The sequence below is a fragment of the Apaloderma vittatum genome, unplaced genomic scaffold (assembly GCF_000703405.1).
Source record: "Apaloderma vittatum isolate BGI_N311 unplaced genomic scaffold, ASM70340v1 scaffold8101, whole genome shotgun sequence".
Taxonomy (NCBI): Eukaryota; Metazoa; Chordata; class Aves; order Trogoniformes; family Trogonidae; genus Apaloderma; species Apaloderma vittatum.
Window position 1 is genome coordinate 326 of NW_009697330.1, and position 27,292 is coordinate 27,617.

At 36.6% G+C, this 27,292-nt stretch overlaps 2 protein-coding genes across 2 annotated transcripts; one reads left to right on the top strand and one right to left on the bottom strand.

Moving 5' to 3' along the window:
- The first annotated feature begins 217 nt into the window (after positions 1 to 217).
- Positions 218 to 26,928, top strand: TFB1M (transcription factor B1, mitochondrial). Its single transcript, XM_009877601.1, has 7 exons — positions 218 to 353; positions 1,858 to 2,009; positions 5,465 to 5,573; positions 7,371 to 7,522; positions 13,365 to 13,484; positions 24,006 to 24,133; positions 26,656 to 26,928. The coding sequence occupies exons 1-7, from the start codon at positions 221 to 223 to the stop codon at positions 26,912 to 26,914; spliced, it is 1,053 nt and encodes a 350-aa protein (XP_009875903.1). The 5' UTR covers positions 218 to 220; the 3' UTR covers positions 26,915 to 26,928.
- Positions 17,298 to 17,957, bottom strand: CLDN20 (claudin 20). The gene has a single exon (XM_009877600.1). The coding sequence runs from the start codon at positions 17,955 to 17,957 to the stop codon at positions 17,298 to 17,300; it is 660 nt and encodes a 219-aa protein (XP_009875902.1).
- Positions 26,929 to 27,292: the final 364 nt, after the last annotated feature.

The following is a 27,292-nucleotide window of genomic DNA, read 5'->3' on the forward strand; positions in this document are numbered from 1 at the left end:
CTTGCCCCAGTCCCTCAGATAAATGCTAAATGTAAATGCTGCCTACAGTAGTCAGAATACTGATGTTAACATGATTAGCACATGTTTAATGATGCATAAATAATTTGTTGGTTTGTAAACTTAGTAGCTTTTCTGCTCTTAAGTGTATTGTAATTTATTGCATATGCTAGAATCATGTTTTCAATGTCTCCATAGGAGGAAGGAACAGAAGTTTTGTCTTATGGCAGTTCCAGGAAAGGTGGCAGCTTTCCGTCTGCCTCCGCTGCCAACCGTTGGAGAGATTATTAAACTTTTCCGCCTTAAAGCACAGAAACAACTTTCACAGAACTTTCTACTGGATTTACGATTGACAGGTTAAATATTTTAATTTTTTTAGCAACTCTAAAACATGTTTTCTTCAGAATCCAAATTCTGTCTCAGGAGAAGATGTTTTCGTGATTATGTCTGTTAAATTAATGGCAGCTTAGTGATAGAACTTTAAAGATTTTTTCTAAAAGTAGTTTTAGCTTAGAAAAATTATTTTACTTGTAAATTCCTAGAACATGTGTTTCTTTATAAATTTTTAGGTAGAAACTATATTCCTATATAAAATAGACGTTATTAATTAAAATGCAAAAATCCAAGCCTTGGCAGTAGTTATACCATTTAGGTACCATTACAGCTTATAAATGTGATTCAAAAACGAGTATTTTTTGAGATTGTTATGTATCATCTAAATTAGTACAGTCACTCATTGTGCAGTTTAATTTGCTATATGCTGTGATTAGGAATGTCATTTGTCTCAGTTTATCAGAAATGTTGTAGCTTTTTGGAACCAGTTGAATTGTTCTGAAGAATTCAGTTTTATCCACCTTCATGTCAACAATGGATGACAAAGCTGACACTGTTCAGTCAGTGGTGAGTTTCTTTACTGTCCCAATGATGGCTGGGTTTTGCAGTAATAAATGCAGTGCGTCTTCATGTAGCTGACAATTTGATTGCATTTGAAGATTCAGGTTGATAAAGATTTAGGATATGAACATGAAAATCCATTCCGCTTCCTCAATAGATGGGCTCTTAGTCTGGAATAAAAATGTCTGCATGCATTTATTAAATCCTTACAAGTAGGCAAGTGTTCAGATATTTCTTATTTTTATTGCATACTTTAAGAAGTTGGGGAGTGAGCAGCATAACATCTCTCAGTGTCCTTTTTTAACGATTCCTAAGGATCCCTTTGTTTCATTAAGTACTTTGTAAATCCTTATTTTAATGCTTAATCTGATATCTTTCCTGGCTGTAATACTTTTCAGTGTTGTATCCTTCCAGTTAGGTACAGGTATTCTTTCCTCACCTTTCAACTGCCTCGCTTTATATAACTACCAGTTGCCTATATTCCAACTCTTACTTCAGCTTTTCCATCATAAAATTGCTCTATCCATACTGTAATCTTGGTAAGCCTTCACTGTATCTTTTTTTATTTGTTCAATTTCCTTGAAACAGAGTACTGTAGTGAAATACTGTGAGACTTCAGGACATTGAACGTCACTGTTTACTTGCAGGAGATTAGCACTGCTAGTTTACCGATGAGAAGAAATATTCTCTTTTTATTGTATTTGATTCTGTAGTGAGCAGCAATGTATACTGAAGATATGAAACTGAAAATAGTCCTTTTTAAATGGTTGAGCATATCTTGTAGTGTGAAACAAATCTGAATTCTGTACAGTCTAGCAGGTGTGTGATCATTTAACTGGAATGTGTTAGTCTTTGTGTCTGTTCTGAGATAAGCACACTTGTGCTTTAACAATAAACACTGAGTTTATCTCAGTGAGCTGGATCTTCTGGAGAACAAAGGCATAGTGTGTTCTTTGTGTTTTGCAGACAAGATAGTGAAACAGGCTGGCGAGCTGAAAAATGCCCATGTTTGCGAAGTAGGCCCTGGGCCAGGAGGAATTACCAGATCCATTCTCAGTGCTGGCGTTGAACAGCTTCTTTTGATTGAAAAAGATCCTCGATTTATTCCAGGATTGCAGGTACCAACTGGAGAATAGTTTGTATAAATGTCTCTACATTTCTGAATCAGAACATTTTGAGAACATAGAAAGGTTCCAGGTGTCTTGTTGAGATCTTGGCATTGAAAATAGATTTGCTTCTTGGCTTTAAGTCAGAACTATAATTTTCTTGAAGGTGAAAATATACAGTATAGCAGTGAATTGCCCCTGCTTTCTTATAGGCCCTTCAGGACCTGATCTTGCAACTGAATTAATGCTAAGGCGTGGCTAGTTTGTTTTCAGGTTGAGACATTTTGGGTGCATTTCACATTGAAGGTGAAGTAGTAGTTTGACGACTGAGTGTAATATTGCGAGGTCCTTTTTTTTCCCCCATTTTAATCCCAATAATTATGCTTTAAAGTGTATAAAATTGTAAAAACCTATCTCCAGTTAATAAAATTTAATGTTCATAAATGTCCAGATACAGAACAATAAAGCAAACATTTATTTTGCATTTAAAAAACCCCCACAACTCTTAAACTTTTGTTGGTTTCTTTTAAAGTTGGTAGAAGTTCACAAGTCATTGTGACATTTTTCAAATGCCATCTAAGTTTATTGCTGTTAAATTTCTGTGATTACAGCCAGAAAAACGGAGCCCAGAATCTCTACAGTTGTGATTCTTATTGGGCCTCTACAATCTCAGATTACGGATATTTTGTATTTTACTGTGTCTTCTGTTGTAAGTCAGCAATGAAAACAAATAGGTGGTTCACTTAAGAACTATTACTGTCTTTCTAGGGCAAAAGCAATCTAAGATATGAATGAAACTGCTCGTACCCTTAAATCAGATAATGCATGTAACTATGTCTTGTAGGGTTAGCCATTGATAATTTACAGTATGACATCTTTACCTTTAGAGATATGAAAACTGCATGTTTTCACTTTTCTTGAGTGGGGACAAATCTGCGTTTTTGTTTTAGGTCTTAAGAACTGGTTTGAGATTGGAGAGAATTTGAGATGAAATGATACTTGCTTCAGTGAACAGAATATTTTAAGGACTTAGACATTTTTTTCTGATCTTCCAAAAAGCAGCCAGTACAAAAGATTTCTCTGAATAAAAGTGTACTTTTCAGTGTCTGTAGTGAGCTTTAAGTATGTAATCATCTTGACTGTTCAAGTAAGTTAACATTAGCCTTTATTTTTAATTATCATCCTCCTCACAGTAGAAATAAATATGTCTCAGTGAGGTTATTGAAGATAAAGATGCTATAACTTGGTAACTGTGGATGTGAATGAGCAAGAAATATGTTGCATCCATTAGTGTTAAATTTGGTGTTGTTCCTTCCAAATAAGATGGTATATAACAAAATGAATCTTTCTTTTGTGATAATTTGGGTCATAATACCTGGTTTTGTCTGATTTCCCGTTAAAAGCTCTGTCAAAACCAAATGCTCCTAAAAGGGTTGATATTTGAATAACAGAAAATGTCAGAGATTAAAGCAACAATTCAAGAAAATTAAAAATGCCTTTTTAGCTATTTACAAAATCACTTATGTAAAGCATTCAGCGGTTTTCATTAACTGTTTTACAAGCTGTGGTTTCTATCACAAAACTGAAGTTGGGATCCTTTTTACAGCAAAAGTGAAATATAGTGAAGAACATACGTGCACAGAGTACAAGCCTGTACCAACTGATAGACTGTCCTGCCTCACGCATAAAGAATCACAGCCTTCCTGTGCCATATGCCCTAATAGTTGTTAGGCTGAAAAAAATTATGAAGGAATAAAGGGTACTTTTAGCCAAAGTGTGGATTGAATACAGAATTCTTCCAGGAACACCACCTTGTCTTTTAAATGATGTCCGTTATATTTTCTTTGTGCCCTTTTGGTGGTGTGTGAAGAACAAGAGGGTCTGTATGATGGAGAATCAGTTGGCTCATGTGCTTGGTGCACAAGAACTCCTGGAACGGTGTTAGTTGCACAAATTGGCCATAGAATGGAGAAAGTTTCAGCGGGTTTCTGAGTCTATTTCAAACTGGAACTATACAACTGTGATTTTCAGCTCACAAATTAAATGCAGTTCTCATTTACGTTGTGATGCTCAAAAAAACCCAAACTCCTCTTGATATGAAAACCATTATTGAAAAAAAATATAACATGTATTAATCCATTATCGTGTAGGCAGCTATCTGCTTCCTCTTATGCTGTTTTCTAACTTTATTGATCTTACTTTTTTTTTTTTTAAAGCATTTATAACAGCTTCAAAGAAAGATTTGACAAATCATGGCAGATTAGTGAATATGTATGCCATATAAGTGCTAGTGTAACGCTGAAAATTCTGTTAAGTGGTTTGGAGTTGAGGTTAGGTTTATTTTTTCTATTTGGACATAATTGCACTTGAAACGTGTAGGAATACTTAGGTTTTAGTTAAGCTTTTTTTAGTGCTCTACACAATTTAGCTGTTTTGATGGTAAAAAACCTCTTTCACTCCAAAAAAAATTAATGCAAACAGCAATACGAGGAAGCAGCACTTCCCTTTAGGCTCAGAGACCCGTGAAAGCTGTTTGTGCCCCTGAGCCTATATACACCATTCAGGTTGAAGGTGGAACTAACAGTGATGAGAAGTTTGTTTTGGCAGTTAAGCCACTAGTACTTAACTGTTTAAGGATCTGGATTTCTGTGCAAAAGCAAAATTGTTCTTTAAGCCATTTTTTGTTATCCTAAGTTAGGAACAGTAAATATCCCCGAATGTAATCTTTGTAAAAGTTGACTTTGCCTTCTAATTGTGCTGTTTGTGCATAGTTTCATACTGCAAGAAAGAAGATTAGTACAACAATAAAAAAACACCTAGTTTTGATTGTGTAAACTGACACCAGAAATGGAAGAAATGATTACCAAGCCACAGCTGGTTCTGAGTTTGCATTTCAGCCTTTATCAAACACTAGATAAGCTGAAGAAGTGGGATAGAGAAGTTGACAGCAGAGTGGGTTTTGTAATATCTAAAAATATCTGTAAAAGAAAAAATTAATATTTATGCAGCCTTGTATAATGCGTGCCTAAAATTGGATAGTAGATCCTACACCTGTGGGGGAGACAGAATAAACAAAATAAGCCACGTTTGCATAGGTGATAAATCTAAAAACTTCTCAAAGCCTGCTGCTTACATTATTACTTAAATCAGATGGGGTTCTGTCAGTGGCCTGGGGTTTGTTAGTTGTCCTTGCTGAGGAAACTCTTAGCAGTCTTTTCAAGCTTAAATTCCCTATGAAGAATTGTACAGCTGTGAATAGTAAGCATTCACAGTATCACACAATTCACTGTTTTTGTTAGTGCTTGCTTTTTGAAAGTGAGTTTTTGCTAACTGTGTTCAGTTTTAACTGGTGGTGTGCTTCTTTATATTGAAGATAGGTAGCAATGGTTTAATTGCTGCTGTAGCTGAAACGAGAAATCAGTTTGGTTAATACTCACTGTGAATTCTGCTTACTTCATTACGAACAGATGTTATCTGAAGCAGCTCCAGGAAAAGTGCGTATTGTTCATGGAGATGTCCTAACATATAAGATGGAGAAGGCTTTTCCAAAGCACTTAAAAAAGAACTGGGAGGATGGTTAGTATTTGTATTTCGTTCATTTCATTTTTAAGGGTGCTGAGTGTGGTGACAGAGTTAGGAGTTCACTCAGTGCAGGTGTTACTCTCTTCTGGTACAATTTGAAGGTAGGAAGAGAGGGAAGTTAACTTCCTTTCTAGGAGGAAACAGAAAATCATCTTCCCCTTCTAAGACAAAGCAGTGTGGAATTTGTGTGACATGCACCTTAGTCAACAGTGAGGAGCTTTGCAGTTATTAACCTTAGAGTGTCTTGACTGTACAATAATGACTCTTGGAAAGTATAAAAGGAAGTCAAATGGTATACTTTCTTCCCACTTTCTTCCTCTTCTTGGAGAAGCCAGAAGGCACCACTGCTGTTATTCCATTCTGTAACATGCTTTGAAATTTTAGATATTTTTCCTCAAAAATTTAGTTGTCTATCTGCTTTAGTTTCAGCTGGCTATCTTTGGCAAAAGTAGAATCAAATCAGAGATTTGTGTTTGTGGATTTTTTTTTTGTCCAAATCTGAGGTTCTCATAGCAGTCTGTTTCACCTCCCTTTTAAAACATGTAAAACACATGTAGTATTATTAGATAAATCAGAGATGACCTCCCAGGTCTGTCTTCCAAATTTCTTAATATAAGGTAGTGTCAGTCTCTGCAGTGTCTGAAGAACAGTAAACTGCTTTCTGCCTTAGAACATAAGAGATCATGCGATGTGTGTTCACCTTGAAAAATTCCATGCTGTATTTGCCTCAGTGCAAGAGGTTAAGTGCTTCACAAAAAAAGACTGAGCAAATGTATGTATGAAAGTGTAGTGCAGTTTTTAAAAAAAATTACCATTCTTGAACATACATGTAAGTCGTTGTCTTTGGAGTTAACTAATTAGCAAGATATAATTAGCTAACTAATTAGCAAGATATGATATTTCTATTATTTCCATATGACATCTGAAAGACTGGTGGGTTTCAGAAATATCCTTAGCAATTTTTTTATATATGTCCAAATATGCTAGAAATATCACAGCCTAAAAAGTGCATACTAAGTGTACCAGAAAACCAGCTTGAATTTGATATTATCATACTTTATTCGTGTTATTAAATGCAATTGTGTCTAAGAAACAGCGCGCTTCCTTTTGTCCGCCTTTATTGCACTCCTGCTTAGACATAAGGATCCCCACTAATGAAATGCCTGCTTTGTGTAGTACAACACATATATATCTGATTTAATAATTACTGATTTAATAATTGAACAGTGCCTGTCACTTCTTATGGCTAAGTCTTGGGCTTGCTCTGAGACCTTTTGATTTCAGAGGACTCTAAAGAGGAGAGCTTGGTGCAGCTTGAGCTAGAGGGTTGTCTGGGGGTTATGGACACTAAGATGCTCCTGGGAGGAACACGTTGGACAGAAGGGACAAGTGTGGCTATTTGCTTTGTACCTAATAGTCATAGTATAAAATCATGGAAACACCATTGTAGTTTTGCCGTTGTTACAGGTTTGCTGTTCTGGAGTAGCACACCTGAAATCTACTGACAGCTGAAAATCAGTTGAAAGCTACCGATTTATTCAAATGTAAATGAGAACCAAGCCTAACCACTTTTTTTTCCAACTAATTACTGAGAATAGTAACACAAGTTTTGTCAGTGTAAGACAAGTATAAATGAAAAGGCATAATCTTGGTGTGGCATGGTAAAAAACGTTTTCATTTTTTTAAATCTAGATTGATATGCACTTATCTTTCTAACTTAAGTGTTCTTTCATGGCAAAACTTTATCCAAAACTTTCTTACATTTGCTTTTTTTCCATCAAATGTTGACAGAGCCACCAGACATACATATCATTGGGAATCTGCCCTTCAGTGTTTCAACGCCTCTAATCATCAAATGGCTTGAAAATGTTTCCAAAAAAGATGGACCTTTTATTTATGGCAGGACACAGATGACGCTGACTTTTCAGAAGGAAGTTGCAGAGGTAAGATGTTAGTGTTTTCCCAAAATTTTACAGATGCTAAGTTGAACAAAAATATGTTTACATGCAACTTTTTGTTTACAAGTACAAAACCAATCTTGGTTGGCTTTAAAGAGAGGAAAGACTTGGTTCAATTTTTAGTTACTGTGCCTATAAATGATGCATTTTAATGCTGAGTTTATCATCTGTTCTGGTCCTTTCAGAGCACATAACTACTATTTTTAAAAAATTTGTTAGAGAGCAATGCATTTCCGTGAGTTATTTAATCTGATCTTTTCTGAAGTCTGATTTCTTCAACATGAATAGATTGCACACAACTCTTCTGGTTTTAAATATCTCTCACAGTCGTTCATGCACTTTTTCATCTGTCTGGTTTTCCTTACCTTTGGAGGAGTAAACTCATAATTATTTCCTTTGCCATCTTAATTAAAAATACTTTTTTTAAAACAGACATTTTCCTTTTATTAATAAGGAAAAATGGAAGGTTAGTATTATTTCCAATTGTGATTAAAGTTAAAACTAGAGTATGTTTTTCATGACCATGGCAACTGACTGGCTTAATTAATGGACTGTTTCCAGTCTTGTGCATGTAGAAAGGCATCATTTGATTTCTATCACAGCAAGTCCAAGAGCAAATTAAGATTTTACTTTGTCTCAATAATTAGAGTCTTAAAGAATGCTGAAGTGGTGTGCTATGTAGTAGTGTTAATTCTAGATCAGGTTGACTTAATCCACAATGTTTCCAGACTTGAAAGTTTCTGTTGTCATTGTATGAAATGTAACATAGAGGCTGGAAGACTTTATGCTTTCTGTTCATGAATGCAGTATGGCTTCTTACCAGCATCGCAGTATAGCTTCTTAGAAGCATCTCACTTGCTTTTTAAAAACAAAGAAAAAGGAGTTTTATGTCTGTCAGAAAACTGAATTTCCATCAAATGGAAACACTCCAGTTTTTTGAAGATAATCCCGTTTTATATGTGCAACTTAATGTACATTTTTCTAATTTTACTCTTTCAAAGTAAAAATTATAATAGGATAATTTTCATAGAGTCATAGAATGGCCTAGGCTGGAAGGGACCTTAGAGATCATCTAGTCCAACCTCCCTGTCATGAGCAGGGACACCTCTCAAGTAGATCAGGTTACTCAAGGCTCTGTCCAACCTGGCCTTGAACACCCCCAGGGAGGGGGCAGCCACAACGTCTCTGGGCAATTCATTCCAAAGTCTTGCCGCCCTTGAACTGAAGAATTTCTTCCTAAGGTCTAGTCTAAATCTATTCTCCTTCAATTTAAACCCATTTCCCCTTGTCCTATCAGTGGACACTTTTGTAAAAAGTCCCTCCCCAGCCTTCCCACAGGCTCCCTTCAGGTATTGGAAGGCAGCTGTTAGGTCCCCCCGAAGTCTTCTCTTTTCCAGACTGAACAATCCCAGCTCCTGCAGCCTGTCCTCGTAGCAGAGGTGCTCCAGCCCCTGGATCATCCTTGTGGCCCTCCTCTGAACATGCTCCAACAGATCCATGTCCCTCTTATGGTGGGGGCACCAAAACTGGACGCAGTATTAGAGGTGGGGTCTCACAAGAGCAGAGTAAAGGGGGAGAATCACCTCTCTTGACCTGCTGACCACGCTTCTCTTGATACATCCCAGGATGCGGTTGGCCTTCTGGGCTGCATGAGCGCACTGCCGGCTCATGTTGAGCTTCTCATCTATTTTGATGTAGGGTTTTTTTGATATGTAAATTAGTAATAATTATATGTGCAAGTGGCATACCTGTTGTCATTTTTTGGGGCCGTAGAAAACCATATTGAGCTGTTATTACTCTAGCCCTGCATTCAAGATTCAAGACAAGTACAGAAGTATTTCCAGTAGGTGGCTCTAGAGAACACCAGGGACCAACATTTGGTAGGCAAAAAACTAGAATTCAGTTCTGAGCTAATGTGGTTTCAGGCATTAAAAAATCCAGATCTGTTTCCCAGAAGGACTTCGTGTCATTTGAGATTAGATCTTGTTGCAAAATATGGCCAATGGACTACGATGTAAAATGCAATGTAATGATGGGTAAGATGCAAAATTTTGTGAGTACAGTTAAAAAAAAAGTGGCCTAACACTGAGGGAGAGTGTAAATGCACTCTGTACTTTATATAGCTGCAACCAGCTGCATATGCCAGTGGTGACATGCAGATTATAGTGCTTCTTCACCCTGCGTAGCTCAATGAGATGCAAAATACCATACACACGTAAGTACTTAGAACACTGAGAAGTTAGAAACACTAGGAAATTGAATATGTTGTTCAAGGTCATGCAATGAATCAGTGTTAACTGTTGTTGAGTTTACATTCTGGGATCTCTTGATTCTTGTTCTTGCACCTATTTAACCACAGAACTTCCACTGAAGACAAAATTGTTCATAGTTTCTGGTTCATGTTTCCATAATTGATTGACATCATGAAGAACTCAGTTTAGATATGCTATTTTGTTTTATAATCAGAGGAAGGGATGATAATCAGAATATGTGTCTTTTTTTTTCTGGCCTTCTGGAGCTGCTTAAGTTAACCATTGTAATTTAGCATATGTAGGCATGTTCAGTACCAAGAAATAAAACCCAGTCAAATACAGATAATACATGAAATATTAGTAGCACCTTATCTGTAGACTTACATTATTGAAAAGAAAATATCTTAGATTCAGATGTTTGATGTCCTCACTGGGTGTTTCTAAGTGCCTAAATACCAAAGAAAGTCTCAGTGTGTGTCCCATAAGCTCAGAAGAGTGGTAAGATGCTGTCATGGAATGGAGCCACATGCTTTGTAATTAGTTCGGATAACTTGATGTTAACAGCAAGAAAGTAAAGCAATATGCTGTATTATTTGTGGTCATGCTTGGCTTTGCTAGTATAACAGGTACAAAATACCTTGCCTTCCTTGCTGGTGGTAGTTTCCTGCTTTTCTGTTTCCTTTTAGCTCAAGAAGGTATCTGTTCTGATGGGATTAGATCAAAACTGCTGATGGGAACCAGCATTTCTGTTGTATACTGAATTCTGAAGCCTATTAAGGAGGATGAGATATCCACAGCAGTAAAAATGGCACTTTTATGTGTTGAGAAGATAATTTTGTCTCTCTAGTTTAAATCCATAAAATTGTGGATAAGAATATTTTGTGGATAAGAACTGTTACCTTGCCCCAAATTCCTCAGTGCTTCACCTCAAATCTGCCTCCTGGGCTGGCTACTTCCTGGCCCACTTCCATTAAAGTGAGTCATGTTTCAGTTTAAACAGATCTTTCTCAGCCTCTGATTTTGAAAAAAACTTGGCAGAGTCGTTAGCCTGAGCTGCTCTGCCACCATGATCTGTAGGTTGAGAGACGGGGTGCTAAACTGATAGATAGATGTATAGAAGACAGGCATGTTAGAAGAGCAGAATATTGAATCATTTTGTATCTAACACTGCTGTCTATTTAGAATACTAGGCAAAAGGTGCTAATAAAGTGGAAAATAATTCAGAGTTTTGGGCAACAAACAGAAGAAAAATTACCATTATGTTTGCATAACTGATATAGGTTAAATATAAATACTTATGTTGCAAAAAAAAAAAAGTTATTTTGCAGAAAGCAACTTGTGTACTAAAATTTGGTCTTCTTCATGTCGATTAATTCCTGTGACAGATTTTGCAGATTCGTTGATAGTGGGGTTTTAATACGTGTTTATGAAGAGCACAGTTCTATGATGTAGCTTACTGAAAAACAAACCAAATAGTTGTTCCTGAGGTACTCCTTGAGAGTGGTTGATAATGAGCAGCAATAGAAGAGATTTCAGGTACCAGCTTGATTCTATTCCACGTTAGGCTTCAGAACCTTTATTTTGCCTCACACCTTCCTAAATTGTACTAGTGTACAAAGAAGTTACCTAGTTAGCTGAACTCCAGCATGATTTACTTAGTGCAGTTTCTGATGCCATCCATAATTTAAAAGTAGAAACAATGAAAATTTTAATAACTAAGGGGTAAAAACCTACAAAAATAGGTCAGGTTACAGAAACATGGGGACAAACTTTTTAGTAGGGCCTGTTGCTGTAGGATAAAGGGTGATGATTTTAAAGTAAAAGAGGGTACATTTAGACTAGATACAAGGAAGAAATTTTCCACAGTAAGGACGATGAGGAACTGAAACAGGTTGCTCAAAGAAGTGATGGCTCCATCCCTGGAAACATTGAAGGTCAGGTTGGAGGGGCTCTCAGCAATCTGATGTAGTTAAAGATGTCCCTGCTCACTACAGGGGAGTTGGGCTAGATGACTTTTAAAGATCCCTTCCAACCCAAACTGTTCTATGGTTCTATTCTGTGAGGATATTCTCAGCTGTGAAGATATCTCAGCATTGTTGCGTTTACTTGAGCAATGCCATACACAGGTATGTTCATGCTGATGTGGTTGGAAGTGGTTTAATATGTTAGTGCCCAGAGGTGGATGTTGTGAAGTTATCACTTCTGTAGCTGAGAAGCAGGAACTAACTGCCTGAGGCTTGTTAGGTTGTTCTTTGTGAGAAGACTGGCTTGTTTGAATTGGCATTGGAAGAACTACAAGCTTTGTCACTACATCTGTTTCATTTCCACTGCAGAGGTTAAGGAAGTGCCTATCTGATTGCATTGTTAGACTCGGCAGCCTGATTTGGTTTGAGTTTTTCTCTACAGAATAATAACAGTGGTGAATAGATTTATTTTTCTAATGGATTTCCTCTGAAACAATGATGAAGGTAGTTCTAAGTGGTGATGTAGGCAAAAAGAATCACTGAGCTTTCTTTCTGAAAGTCATTGAAAAGTATTTTATTTGTTCCATGCTGATACTTAAACTGCCTTTCACAAAGTTGTTTTTTTTTAAATTTAGAACTTCAGCAATAGGTCTAATTTTATTTTTCAGGGATAGTTTTAATAAGCACCGTAGCATTTAATAGACTTGTCATCTGAAGCTACATAATGCAGAAATGTTACCGGATATGGAAGTTGGTTTTCTTCTTTTGTTCCTTTTTTTGTTAATGTAGGGGTCAATAAGAACAGGAATCTTTAGAATTCTGTTTCTGCATAGTTAGCATTATGTCTTTTACCATTTGAGACTTGTTTTACCTGATGCTTTGACTATTTAAATGTTTGTGCTAGCAAAACACACAGAACGTGTTCCTTGCCAGGTCATGAAAGTGTAGAAAACCTCTGTCCAGGCTACTCTTTTGATAACGTTTGTAAGAAATTTATTGGGAAAATCAGAGAATTACTAAATTGATCTTTAAGTATTAAATAACTTTAGAACACTTAACTAAAAGCATTTATGTAAAGATCTGGCTTTCTTGCATAGATTGTAAGCACAGAGCAGTTCATAGTGAAGAAATTTTGTTTTCTATTTGATTCTGAGTTTATAGAGCTTTGCTTCATCTTCAAGGAGAAAAATAGTAGTGTTTGATACAGAAACAGTGGAAGTAAAGGATGTGAGAGCTGGTAAAAGGATGTGTCAGCTGGTGATACTTTTTTTTGAATCCTGCACTCAGAGTAATTTTAGTTTTCTCATGTGCCCAAAGTTCTTGTGACAGTCACCAAGTTCTGCTCTAAGTTCAGGGAGCTCCTTTTCATGTGCACTTGATGGCAGGACTGAGATTGTAAATTAGCATGGCTGCTTAGTGAAAGGCTGCTATATTAGAGAAGAAAATTCTAGATGAACTGGGCATGAACTTTGAAATGAGTATTTAATTAATTGTGTGGGTTATTTTTTTTATTTGACTTTCCCTTTGATTATACTGAAAATCAAGTTTTAATGTAACTGACCTCGTGGTCAATTCAGTTTCACTGATTTACATGTTTTTATTTTTCAATAGAGGCTTACAGCTAATCCAGGAAGTAAGCAACGTAGCAGGCTGTCCATCATGTCTCAGCATCTCTGCACTGTTGAAAAATGTTTCATAATTCCAGGTCAAGCCTTTGTTCCAAAGCCAGAGGTAAGTTTTGATGCATTTCTTGTGGGGTTTTTTGTTAATTTGTCAGTTAAGTAATATATCCGATTTTGAGTAAGAAACACAGGTGGTTGTCCAGTTCAACATCTCTGTACTATGAAGAGGAGTGATTTGATATACCGGTAAATGAAGCATACTTGCTTCAAGAAAGTGCTTTTCTTCTTGGTTGCTTGGAATTTGACTTGGACTTTCAAGCCTACCTGCAAGATCAGTGTACTTCTCTGGATGTCTTTGGAAAGGGACATTAGGATTTAATGACAGTTTGCTAGGATGGTAGCATCTTTGGTAATCCTGCTGGTTTAGAGTTGGCATTTGTAAACAATTTAAGAATTGTGCCTATAAATTTTGATGGTTCTTTTGAAAGACCTGAATAATTAAAAGCTTTTCATTTGACATCTTTGTCAACGAACTCTAATTTTACATCTCTATAATCTTTTATGTTTCACCCTACTCATCTTTAGTATATTTAACTGCCTCCTATTTGCTATAGCACTTTGTCACCTACATCCCACTGCCAGTTTAAAAAAGTAACAATCTTTTTTCCCTCCTATCTGCTCCTGAGTAAGGAGAACAGTTTCTTTGCTGTCCTCTTGTCTACTGCCAGTGGTTTTTATTAATAATCATTATGATTACAGGAATTAAGAACTAATAAATTAAACTGCATTTTCGAGAAGACTATGTATTTTCCTTTTCTTTTTTTTTTCCTTTGTAAAAACTGTGTGCCTGACACTAAGTGGGGTCTGTTTCTCCTGAATGCCCATGGCAGTCTGCTATTCTGTTTCAGAACTGAACTTGCAGTTTCTGAAAGTTCTCAAACTGGTCTGTTCAGCTCATCAATACATCTCCCACCTCATCACAGTTTATCTCTTGATCATTTTACTCTTTAGGCTTATCTCCTGAGAAGCCTTTGGAAGGTCATTCTCTCTCTTCTAGCACAATGAGTCTTAAGGCTTCTCTATCTGGGCAAATTCTAATGATGATTTAAAATTATTAGTATTCTTTGAGCAAGTAACTGTTCAAACGTATTCAATTATTAGTCGTGGCAGCAGTCTGTTGTGAAGAAAAATGACCATGCTTAAGACATCTTGGTTTTTTGCTTTCCTTTTAGGTGTTTTTTTTTCCCCTTGTCTCCTAGCTGAATGAAACATAATTGCAGGATGTCATCTCAGTGTTAAATATATGAAATAGTGTTCAGTAAGGCAAAAATTGCAGTTTTGCAGTGGTGGTTTCTCAATGGTGGATACAATTTGAGGGCATAGTAGAACTAGTGTATCCAAAAGTCTTGTGCAGATTGTTTCTCAGAATTGGGAAACTCTAACTGATACTCCCATTTTCCTGTACTGAAAAGGCCATAGCTGAGGGAGAGGTAACTCATAGAGTTGTGAAAAATGTCATAGTATAAGCAGATCTTATAGTTATTTGGTGCTCCGTTGGATAAAAAAAGGCAGTACCACTAAAGGCAAGCATGTTTTTGTTTATTATATTGTTTTTCAGTCAAAACAAGTAACGCTTATATTGTGAAAGCAGAAAGTACAAATTTTTCAGACAGGCCTGGCACTTGTTCTCGTTATTTTTTGTTTCCTTCAGACTCCACTTGTAAACTGATCTTTCGTTTTGTCCCTGTTCTTTTAGCTGTAGACTGACATGTGTTTTAGATACTATTGTTTCTGATAGAATCTTTGTTTTCTTGGAAAGGTCTTGCAGTGTATTGTGAATGAATTGCTTAGCACTTCATTTTTGTTTCATAGGTATACAAAAAAGTTCAGATACCTCTGTATAAAGTTACAGAAGAAAAAATTGCTGCTTATGTACCTGACAAGTACTGCACTTTGCTTGTAGCGTGCAATTATTACATGTTTTTTATGCCCTCCTGTAAAAACACCTTTGACTCTTTACAGATGTGTTAATTCACATACATAGCAATGACCACAACTCAGTGTCATGTGAAGCCCCATACTAAAGGTGGAGATGCATATTTTTGGAAGTCAGTTGTTTACCTCATTTTCTCAATGAATGAATGGATATTTCAACATTAATACGAACACTGAGACATGAAAGACTCTTGGTTTATGGAATACAATAACACTGTGCAGCAGAGAAATTTTGACTTTTTGGTCATAGTTAAGTCTCTGTGGTACCAAGAACCTGCTGATACCAGTATTAGGAGTAGTACAAAACAAGCTCCTTGATGAATATGTAGTAAACTCAAAATGGTTATGTAACAGTAGTAATGCAAGAAAGCTGTAATTCCATTCTGTGTATATTAGAATAAAGACTCTTTACATATTAGATGCATAAACGACTTGACTTCCTTAGATGCTATAAAAAGAGATATTACTTTTCCCAACAAATTGTAATGTTAAGGTCCTTCCATACTGTTTCAGTGAATTCTGGGCTAATAATATGGGACACGAAAGTTGTATATAAACAGGTAAAATAAATAGCAGTTGGTTTTCTTGAAACACTCATCCAGCATTACGATGTTGCTAAAAAGGCCTGGGTCATACTCATTTTTATTCCCTTGCCTATGCTAGCAAGTTAACATCAATTTCTTGTTTAGGTAGAACATAGTCTGCCCATGACCAATGCAAAAGAAAATCTGAGTCTTGAAAGAAAAGGTTAAAGGATCAAAACAAGGGAGTTAAGAAAATAAATTTCAGTGAAAAAGCTGCCTCTTTATCACCTTTGTCTATTGCTTTCTATAGTAATAGAATACATGGGAGTGGGCCTGGATCAGACCCTACGGGACTAAAAGGACTTAGAAAGTTCTTTTAGAAGGCCAGAAACATTAGTGGTGGCTGTGTTATTTGAGCTGTTAAAAGCTGCTTTGAGCAGGTGTAAGCCTGAACGCTGCCAGATTTTTCTTTAAAGTAGACAATTTAGTTTGTATCTTATGTGTTACAACTTGCAGGTGTTCTCATAGTCATGGTTACATTTCTGTTCTCCTACTGCTCCTCAAATCTAACAATTCATTGTGAAGTGATAGATTAGTAGCCATTGGTAAGGAGTAGACATATCTTTAACGATAATAAATGAAACCTACAGCAAGTGGCAGTTTGGGATGGGAGAGCTTTTTTTGGCCAGATCTGAATGGTTTTGCTGATTCTTCAGCCTGATATGCAGGAGATACAAAGAAGCTGAGGTCTGGGGCTGTGGAGTTTTGTTGTGGTTTTCTGGTTTGTTTTGTGAGTGTGTTGGGTTTTCTGTTTTGTGTTTTGTTTGTTTGTGGGTTTTTTGGGGGGGTTGGGGGTTGTGGTTTAGTGTGGGGTATTTTTAAGAAATCTATTTACCAAGGCAATTTAAAACTGAAAATGAAAGACAGATGTGTCTGCTATTTAACAAACACTGAGTTGGGCTTCTTGGACAAAGAGCAGCTTTGTGTTGTTTTTTTTTTTCCTGCTTCATAATTAAAGATGAAAAAGGTAAAGTACACTATAAAACATTGCATGTTATTGATAGCCTGATTTGCTACATAGAAAGCAGTTAGTTTTTAAGCATCTTTGCTGTAACAAACCATCGGTACATTAATTGTACTGTCAGTTGTGTTTTGAAACAGGTCCTTTTCCTTCAATAAATGTTACTTGGAAAATAAAAAGAATATTTTGAAAAATCAGTTAAAAAGTACTCTTGTAGCAAACTTGAGCATTGTTTCCTACTTACTCTTTTTGTGGATGCCACTGTAAATGAACTACCTTGCTTAAATGCAGATGTAAGAAAAGTGCTACATTGTACATTCTCTGAAATAATCAAACTACACTAAGCACAAAAAAAAGGCTTAATGGATAGAAACAACTATATTTACACATAGTCTTTCAGATTGTAACCTGCATTGCTGTCCTGCTCTGTGGCTGGGAAGTGGTGCTGCTTTGGATGGTAAATCCATGCTCCTTGCTGCTTTTTAAAACAGGAGGTGCAGAAGATCACACCTGCAATAAGCAGAAGCACTGCTGAAATGAATCCTGTGTAAACTGCGCCTCCTGGTTCGTGTTTACTGCTCTCTGGAATGGTCTGGTCCAGAAAATTTGCAATAATTTCTCTCGTGTACCAAGATGTTGGTACTAATTCAAAGATTCCTGCAAGAATGAAGCAGACTCCTCCAGCAAAGCAAGCATGACTTTTGCTGTCAGTGTCCCCTCCCAACTTCGTGCATTTCATTCCGATTGTAGTGATGCAGATCCCGAAGGCTGAGAGAATGCAAGACAGTACCATGGTGGTCCGTGCAGCCTGGATGTAGACCGGCAGAGAGAGAATGGAGTATTTCAGGGTACAGCTAAACATCCCAGTGCTGTACCACGTGCAGTCCATCCAAAGTCCTTGCATCTGCGTGATAGCCGTTATGATACTTGAACCAACATCTGCGTTTACCTTCCAGTTTGGTAGCAGGGTGGCTGTGATATCTCCAAAAACACCAAACAGAGCCAGAATAAAAGCAAAGAACTGCAGACTTGCTGATGCCATGTTGATTGTCTGCTCTCACCTTTTGTCTGCCCGTGTCTCGTTTCTCTCCTGTAAATGAGTGTAACTGGTTGTTGGCAGCTTCGCAGCCAAGGCTGTAGCCCTCTGTGTAACAGGGAGGAAGGACAGGGGGAGGAGAAGCATGACGGGGAAAGAAAAAGTAATCAGCAAACAAAAAAAGGCTTGCATTTAAAATTAGAACTGTCTGAATGAATATCTGAACATGACCAGGCAGCAGCTGAGAGCAGCTGAGCACCTGCACACAAGGTACTTGAACATAAATGATGGCAAATGGGCAGTGGTTTAGAATTGCTTGTAAGAAGGAGCTGCTGCCCTTTCATATATGATTGCAAGTTGTCGAGCAAAACTTATTTTACTGTAGTTGATTTTGATAATCGTATACAGATTGCTAGATAAATATGCATTGTAAATGAAATGTTAGAAACGTGCAGGTTGAAAGTCATTGTGGAAAAACACTGTGGTAGAAAATAGATTGTATTCTTCAAGTACCTTCTTTAAGTGTGTTGGTGGCTCTAGTCAGCTCTTGTCAACTATTTTATAACAGTGAACATTGATACTGTTATCTTTGGTTTAAAATATGGTTAAAGGTATTTAAATATTGCCTGTTCTTTTGTTTAATTTCATGTTTTTGAAGGAGAATAAGATTGAAATTATTTTTGCAGTATTTCCCAATTAAGTCACACATGACTTTTATAGATCAATATTTTATTTCCAGGCAGTGATTCTCAGTCCTTGACTTAGAGCAGCACTGCTGAGCAAGTCATAAGAATGAATATGATCTGCTTTTGTCTATAACATAAAATACCATTTTTAGCACTGACACGGAACAACTCAGTTGTGTAAGTGCTTTTTTTTTTTTTTTAATCAGTCACTTGTCTGAAATCATTTGCAAATTTGCCATGAAGTGGCATTTTTAAAAGTTCATTTAAGACCCTCCCTGCTATTCTTGCGTAGTGTCCAATTACATTTGGCAGATGAGAACATTTTAGGCAGTATGATAACTGTGCATCTGGGAGGACAGAATTACTGCTCTTCTGTCAACTGAACTGTTGGGATAACAGATGAAGAACTGGGTCAGAAACCTCTTGTGACGAGGATTAGAAATGGTGTCCTTGCCTTTTGAGTGGGGCTGTTTAATTGGCAAGTTTTGTCTTTTATCAGAGTAATAGAGAAAGGACGGTCCTAGGTCTGGATTATACTTCTAGGGCATTCTAAGTGTGAACAATAGTATTGAAATTGGTCTTTAGCATTAGGAAAAGCCATCATAGCAGGGGATAATGTTGAAATAAGTGGTACACTGTAAAGTTTTACTCTTATTTCAATTAATTATAAGGCAACAAGATTTTGATCAATATGTATCTATCAGTCTTTAGTGATGTTATGTAGCAAGTAATCCTCTAGTTTTCATATTGTACTTAGTTCACATAATTGTTGAAGGATGTGCTAACTTTGTCCACCATATATATATACACATATATATACATTAGAAGTACTTACAGTTAAGAATATTAACAGCTTCTTGGTTTTAAGATGTTTTTTCAAAGACTGCCTATTTCCAAATCCCTTCAGTTTGTTTAGACTGTAAAGAGTTGCTTTGACAAATACATATCATCTGCTGTATCAGGCCCGTAGGAAAGATGGCTTAACTTCCTTTTACAGAAGGAACTGACATGTCTGGATAGCTTAAAACTCATTCAAAAGCATATTCTGGAAGAGCTAATTAGGATCTTGTGTTAGCCTTTTTCATTGCTTCCTTTTTTTAAAATTTCAGCATATACAGACATGCAAACATAAATGCAAGCCACTGCAAATGATACTCATACATTACATTTAATGGCTTGAACCAAATTAAAGGCATGATGAATTCAATTATAAGCACTGCAAGTATATAAAAAAATACAGTTATGTTTCATTCCCATTTGTGTAGCACTTACTGCTGGATGTGAGGTCTGAGATGTTTTCTTCACTGTAGATGTCCAGGAAAAATGCAGTTTCTCTTGAATAGAAGTATCTCTTCTCATATAAAACTGCATTGGCACGTATTAACAAAATTTCTTGGAATGCTGTTTTTTTCTCTGCTCTACAGCAAGTGCATTACTGCTGTTTGTTCGCTCTCTTAGTTCCATCTACCCGAGAATAAAGGAGCACTTTGTTTAATGAGTTTTGTTTGACAAACACTGAGTAAGGGAAAGCAAAGAGATTATGGAGAAAAACACATGAAGGCCCTTAGTCCTAAATACATAATGATATCCAGGTTCTATGATGAAAACTGTGAACAGTGATTAAAAGGAGTAAAATCTTGAGAATCCAGAAACACTGTAGACTTATGGATGGGGGTGGGGGGAGCGGGAGAAGGGAGAGGGATTTATTTAAGTTGAACTGAGAACCAGAGAGTTTTGTTGGTTATTGGTTGTTGTGGGTTTGTGGGTTTTTTTCATCACAGATAATCTTATTAAGAGTTTAAATTTCCTAGGAAAGAACTATGCAATTTATTTTAATTTGTAATTGGAACAGTGGGACATTCCTATTCAGCTACACATTTTGCTATCTCTTCTTGATAGCCATAGCCTTCTGCAGGTCGTCCTATGACTTGTTACCTTTGTATGAGTCTATATAAATAAAGAATGAAGGAATAAAGCTACTAATAAGACTTACGTAGGAACTGCAGCACTTTGGAGAGGCAGCCTGGACAAACTGGTGTGTGAAACCAAGAAGTCAGGAGGAAAGTCTTGCTGATTGCAGCAGTGCTATACCCATAGGTTCTGTACCTGAAGTTTGGTTTCCTATGATCCTGTTTGTGAGCCTAGTGTGAATGCAGTTAAGTTATTACAAAGCTGTTCTTACATAGGAATTAGATTATTGCTATTAGTGCGGTGGCACAGTTGTTTTCTGCAAGAAGTGAACTAAAATGAAACCCTCCCATTGGAACAAGATTGTTGGACCTGACATTTGTCTGCAGTAGAGAGAGATAAAGTGCTGGTACTGCACACTTGGTTGGTGAAAGTGCTGCCTTAGAACTATCTTAGCAGGATCTCAAGCAGTCTTTTAATGAAGTTGTAATATGTTCTGCTTAGCTTTCAGCTCCCTGTGAGTAAATTACAGCTTGAAAACGGGTATGTGGGTTTGCTTTTAACACAGCCTTGTTGCAAGGGGCATGTATTGCCCATCATGAGACCTTTGTTGTCAGCAATTAGTAAAAATTGTCTCGTTTAAGCTTATTTTGATCTGGAGCTTTGATTTCATCAGCAAGGCAGCAGACTTCTCTGAATTAAATTGCTCACTGTCATGTGTTCCTCCTACCCAACCAGAACATAAACCTACAGATACACTAAAACAGCAAGGAGTGAATAATTCCTGTGCTGTTGACAGCTCGAGATATATCAGTTGAATAATTTTAATGTTCATTGTTTTGTGAGAATTCAGTATTATTTTGTAAATATTTCTAGCAGAGTTGGTGGGGTAAAAAAGTGTTACTGATATAATGATCAGCAAAATTAATTTGTGTATTTTAACTGTGCTTGTGTACTCTATCGAGTTTCATAATTGTGCTATCTTAATTTTATGCATATTAAAAAGGTTAGGGAAAAATAGCATGTAAAGGAGTAGCCAATTACAAGTGAAAAGCTTTCGCCTGTATCTGTTGCTATAGTAACCAGGCAGCTTTCCTGGGGTCCAAAGAAAACGGCGTCTATAATGGAACAAATGCTGAGAAGTGCTGTTTTGTTTCAGAAGGAGAAATTATTGCCCACTGGCCTTGAGATTGCAAATTGAGCTGTTTTTCTCTTACACTGTACACTGCATCTAGATTGTGGTTTGTTATTTTTTTCCCTTCAGAAATTTTTGTTAAAGTTACAGCTCCAACTTCCAAAGAGTCCTTCTATCTCAATAACAAGCAGTTCTGCAAAATTGAGGTGACTAAGAGATCTTAAATGGTTGTGGTTGGTTTTCTTACCCCTAATTTTGCAGTGGAAATGCCTTTAATTTCTTGACAAAAATGTAAATAAATATATATACACGTGTAAATAAGCCCTCAGTACTTACATACAAGGAGCTGGTTGATTATCTGAAGTATGTATTTTCCCTGTTCAAAAAGATAAACTTTTCTGACATTCAGTGTGAATACAAGTTTTTGCTGTGTTCCTATGGCCTTCCTGACAGGTAGCAGCAAGCCATGGCAAAAGTAGAAGCTATTAATGCCTGAGAAATGTAGAAACTGCTTTGGAAAATACATTTATGTGCATTTCACTGCAGATTCCGCATGTCAGGTTTTCTTTGTCATCTCATTTTAAAATAAGTTTTTGTGTCTTTATATTTTGGTAATCTAAGTGGATTTTTTTTTTTCTATCTTATTCTTAACTCTAGCTTTAAGAAAAGGTGGAGAAGGAGAGAAAACAACCTATCTGTAGCACTCAGATCAGCAGTGCTAATACTGGAAATTTGCTATGTGGTTTTTTCATCAGTGCCATTAACTGGTATTTGCTTGCCTTTCTCTGGCTAGTATTTTCATTCATCTTCGTAAGTTCTGTCTGCTTAAAAAGCTTATGTTGTTTGAATTTATTTTTTGTTTTCAGTGGAAAATATTACATTCCCTCTGCTGTTGAAGCAGTTGTACTGGATCAATGTGCTTGACAGCTGAGCTGTTCCCGCTGAAAGTACGACAAGGATGGGTGGCACCCTTGTGCCACAAGAATATGTCCGTGTCAGAGGCTACTACAACGTAATTGTTTTTTTCAAAACCCACAAACTTAGAGCAGTTTTGGTTAAAGTGGTAGAAAAAGCACGCTCTTTTTTTTGAAGTGCTCTCTTGCTCTGGGTTTTCTCAAAGAACTCATACACTGACAATGTACCTTGAGCAGAAGCTCTTCGTTGACCTGAGTGTATCTTTTGCTTCAGTCAAAACTGGCACATCCTCAATTCAGTGTCACACAGAATCTGTTCTATGAATGCCAATAGTGACTTTCTGACCTTTCAAAAAGGTGGATGATTTTGTGTCATATTAGCAGAGTTTTTTAAGAAGAGACTGAGTATTTTTTAAAGTCCGACTCTTAGAAATTTTGTAGCCATTCAATACCAGTACTTGTACAAATTTTCAATATGCTCCTCCAGAGAGATTGTTCATTTTTATTGTTAATATGTATTTTGGAAGATGAACTGCTTTATGTGATGTTGTGCAGACTGGATTTTTAGCCCAGCCTGTAGTTTTTAACACAGAAGTTTGAATTTGGGGCATTTCTGTATAATACAGGATCTCTACAATTGCATGACAAATTTTGTGATATATGTATGTGAGTATGTGTACATTGAAGGGAGGATATTATTTCATTCTGTTTTCAGACTCAGAGGAAGTGACTGTTCTGTGAACCAAACTGCTTTTAGAACTGTAAAAGAATAAAACAAGCTTGAAAAAAAAATCTCTCTAGAATTGTTCAAATATAAATTTGGATAAACTGTGATACACTGTGTAAATACAGAGTTGTACGGTCTCTTAATCTGAAGGCAAACTTAAGTCTACCTACCATTCCTTTAAACAGAATTTTAAAATCTTAATTTGTTGAAAAGTAATTCCTTGTCTTTTATTTTAGAAAAGCCCTAGAGCAACCGAAAACATAAAGGGAATGGGTTTGATTTCTAATTATAATACCAATTTTCTCCAGCTGCCCTTCAGCCTGTATATCGAATATTGTCTAATTTGTGTATCATGTCAGAATTGTCTTGTGGAAGGATCTGAAGAAAGAAGTGCTAATTACTTTACAGATTACATGGAAGTTGTTCTAGATGGAGGAAGTGCCATGGGGGAAAAAGTACTAAGTATTAATGGCATGTGAACTAATTGGAAATATGTAGATAACTAAAATTCTGTAGGACCTTGAAAGTTAAGCCAAATCTTTGACATTAGTCACTGCAAAGCTGTTACCTGTCACAGTAATCTCTTCCTATGTTTTGCCTGTTTCCTGATGTCTACCTGGTTAACTTAGAAATAATGTGTGTCTCAGAGGAATATACTCAAATTTATCTTTCTTTTCGGTACAGGTGGATGTGGCTGTGGTGCACTTCACTCCATTGGTGCAACCAAAGATACAGCAGCCGTTCGAGCTAGTAGAAAAAGTGGTTCGAAGTGTTTTTCAGTTTAGAAGAAAATACTGCTTCCGTGGAATCGAGTAAGGATCTTTAACAGAAAAATTTCAGTTTTTGTAAATGCGTCAGCTGCTAAATAAGTTAAGAAACACTTGTAGCTATGCATTTTTTTTTCCCTCTTATTTTAAATTTGTCATCGTAGGTCATGAGAGCTTTTCATTTCAGAATGGTTTCTGGATACAGAAGATTAATCTCTTTCTGCTGTAATTGTATAATAATTACTGTGCATTTTTGTTAGCACAACTGAAGTTGTTAAAATTACTAGGATAAATTGGTGATGCTTCCAGTAGTTTTGATTGTCTTGGAAATAAAAAAAAAAACAACCACGAAAAGTACAGCATTTGCTGGTTGAGCTAAAAAACACAAGTATCAAAATTCTGAACCAAAGGTGGCAGTGTGAGGAGGTAGAATGCCATGTGTGGGAAATTTTACTTATTTGGGGATAGTATCAAAAGGTCAAATTCCTGTTTCTGTGCTTATCCTTTTATGGAGTTCTTACTGATGCAAGAAACCTGCAGTTTGTTTGCCAGGGATCCTGATAAAACTCCAGCATAACCACATGTCTGACTTGGTGTGGGAAAGTCCCAGCGTTTAGCATCACAGAATGTGTGACAGAGCTGCTGCTGAGACTAGAGGCATGCTGCTGCACCTTGGGCTAGCTTAGTTTCCCTGGCCCTGATTTTGGCCCTCATGCAGGCAGAATTGGGTGGGTGTCACCTTACTGAACTACATCCCTTATATTTTATATAGTTCAAAGGTCAACCTAGAATTTTTGCCTCAAGTTTTGTGGGAGTTTTGGGTTTTTTACTTGAGGCAGTGAATGCCATTGATGTCAGGGATGCAGACTTGGGATCTAAAATAACTACTGATTTGTCTGTGTTAAGGTTTGAGTAAGCATTTGGTGGTTGGAAAAATGAAGTATCCAAACTCTCGCTGGATTTGTATGTGTTTTACAGGATGGTGGTTTTGTTTGGGTGGTTGGTTAGTGTTTTGTAGGGATTTTTTTTGAAAGAATAGTTTCAGCCACCAATGCAAGCAGAACACGTGTGCTATCAGCATATTTACATTATGTAGCATATGTTTGCCAAAGTTAAAATTAAAATTCAACTGTATGTGATCTCAAATCTCTACTAACTGCTCTACATTCTTGTGAAGCAAAGGGGGAAATATGAACTTTTGGACACCACGTACTCCCTAGCAGCTTATCATAACTTAGCTCTAGTATGCAGCTAGGAAAAACAATCCTCTTATTCTTTAGCTGACCTTAAAAAAAAAAAAAAAAAGCAAATTTCCATGTATAATAAGGCTATTAAGGTCATTATAAGGTATCTGTCGATCTGAAAAAAAGGTAATAGAATCAGTTGCATGAATTCGGAGATCAGAGAGCAGCAATCCTATAAGATTAATCTGTTACATCCATGAAGAACAATATTGCAGTCTGAATTGCTGTTCATGGTCATTTATAAGATGGTTCATAGTCTGTATATAAAAGATGATTATATAAAAGATGATTATTTTTGGCTCAGCATATCATTTTTTTTTTTAAACTACCAAATCAAAGGTGAGAATAACTTAAGGAGGGATATCAAAATAAGGAATGATCTGTTTTAACTTTACTGACCTAATGGGGGACAGTTTTTGACAAAGGCCTGGAGTAGTATGTACTTTAGACCAGGTTGTTCTGAGTAGTTCCATCCTTCTTTTGTCATTTTAAACCCTTTCTTAACTTGGTATTCTGACTGGCCACCGAGAGCCAACTCCCACTTAATTACACAAAGCCTTTTGATGAGTTTGTCCAGCAAACCATGACTGGGGGTATTACTGTGTCAGATGAACAGCATTTTCAGGTGTTACGTAGATATGACAGAGGTAATCATCAGCCACGTGCAAATTTTCTGCCTTCCTAACCCGCTGGAGACTGAGAACTACTGCTAATAAGAGCTAGTCCTATCAATAGTTTGCACTGTGTAGTACACATTTTTTTTGTGAGACATAAAAAAAAAAAATCACTTGAACTAATACTATTCATTAAATTTGGGTATCTCTAGGAAACCTGGCACATTCTCCAAGTTCTAAATATTAAAAAGTGAATGATAATTAAATACTACTTTCCTCCTTGGCTTTTTTCCTCACATTGGAATTATGGTATTAATGACAAGTGGTAATACCTTTCCCATTGGAATGAAACAGCCTCAAAGTCTTATGGTCTGCTTCTGATCTGTTTTGCATGGTTTAATCTGTTGTTGCTCTCTAAATAATGAGGCTAATTCTAAGAAGCCTCTGCAACTGTATCCACACCCAGACCTCTTTTTAATGTTAGCAAGCACAAACATTTTAATGTATATACTCTTCTCTGTTGTTGTAATTTGCATTTTTAGAAAAAGGGCTCTTAGGTGTTTCCATTAGCTTAGCTAATGAGCTACATATATTAAAGAAGGCCAGAGCTAAAATAATTACATACTTTGTAGTAATCCTATACTAAGGATTCTGTTCCTCTTAAGGGAAACTGAATTGTTTGAATTTGTCCTCCCCCCACACCTTTTAGGACCTTGTTTCCTGAAAGTGGACGTTTGAAAAGAACCGAACAGCTGATGATGACAGCGAATGTTGATCCAACTCTGCGTCCGTTTCAGCTCTCCATGTCACAGTTTAGAAATCTTTGTGATATGTACAGAAAAATGTGCGATGAAGACCCAGGCCTTTTTGTGTACGATTACAGAGAAGAACTAAAGCAAAAGAAGATAAAGCATTCACTTAAAACTGTGAGTCAGCCTGAACAGACTGAAGAGGAAGATCAGCTATAATTGCAGCAAACTGATTGATCTTTTTTTATTCGTTTTACCTGCTTGATTCAGTAAAAGGAGGCTTATATATTCCTACATCTGTGCAGGTATGGAAGAACTACTTTTGAAGAAAGTAGTGGGGAAAGAGGGCTTTCCTATTTTATTTATTCATTTCATTCAGTGGCAGACAAAAGTGAAAAGACAGTTCAGTTACGAGGTGCCTACAGGTTCTTTTTACTTCAAGGGTAGGGCTAGAACACCTACCAAGACTGAGGTATGCTGTGAGACGTAGTTAAGTCGGGATACTGCTGAAATAATTGTGCATTACTGAAACATAAATAAAAATACTTTTCATACGTCACCATGTAAGATGTGGTTTGGGGTTTTGTACTCTTTTTA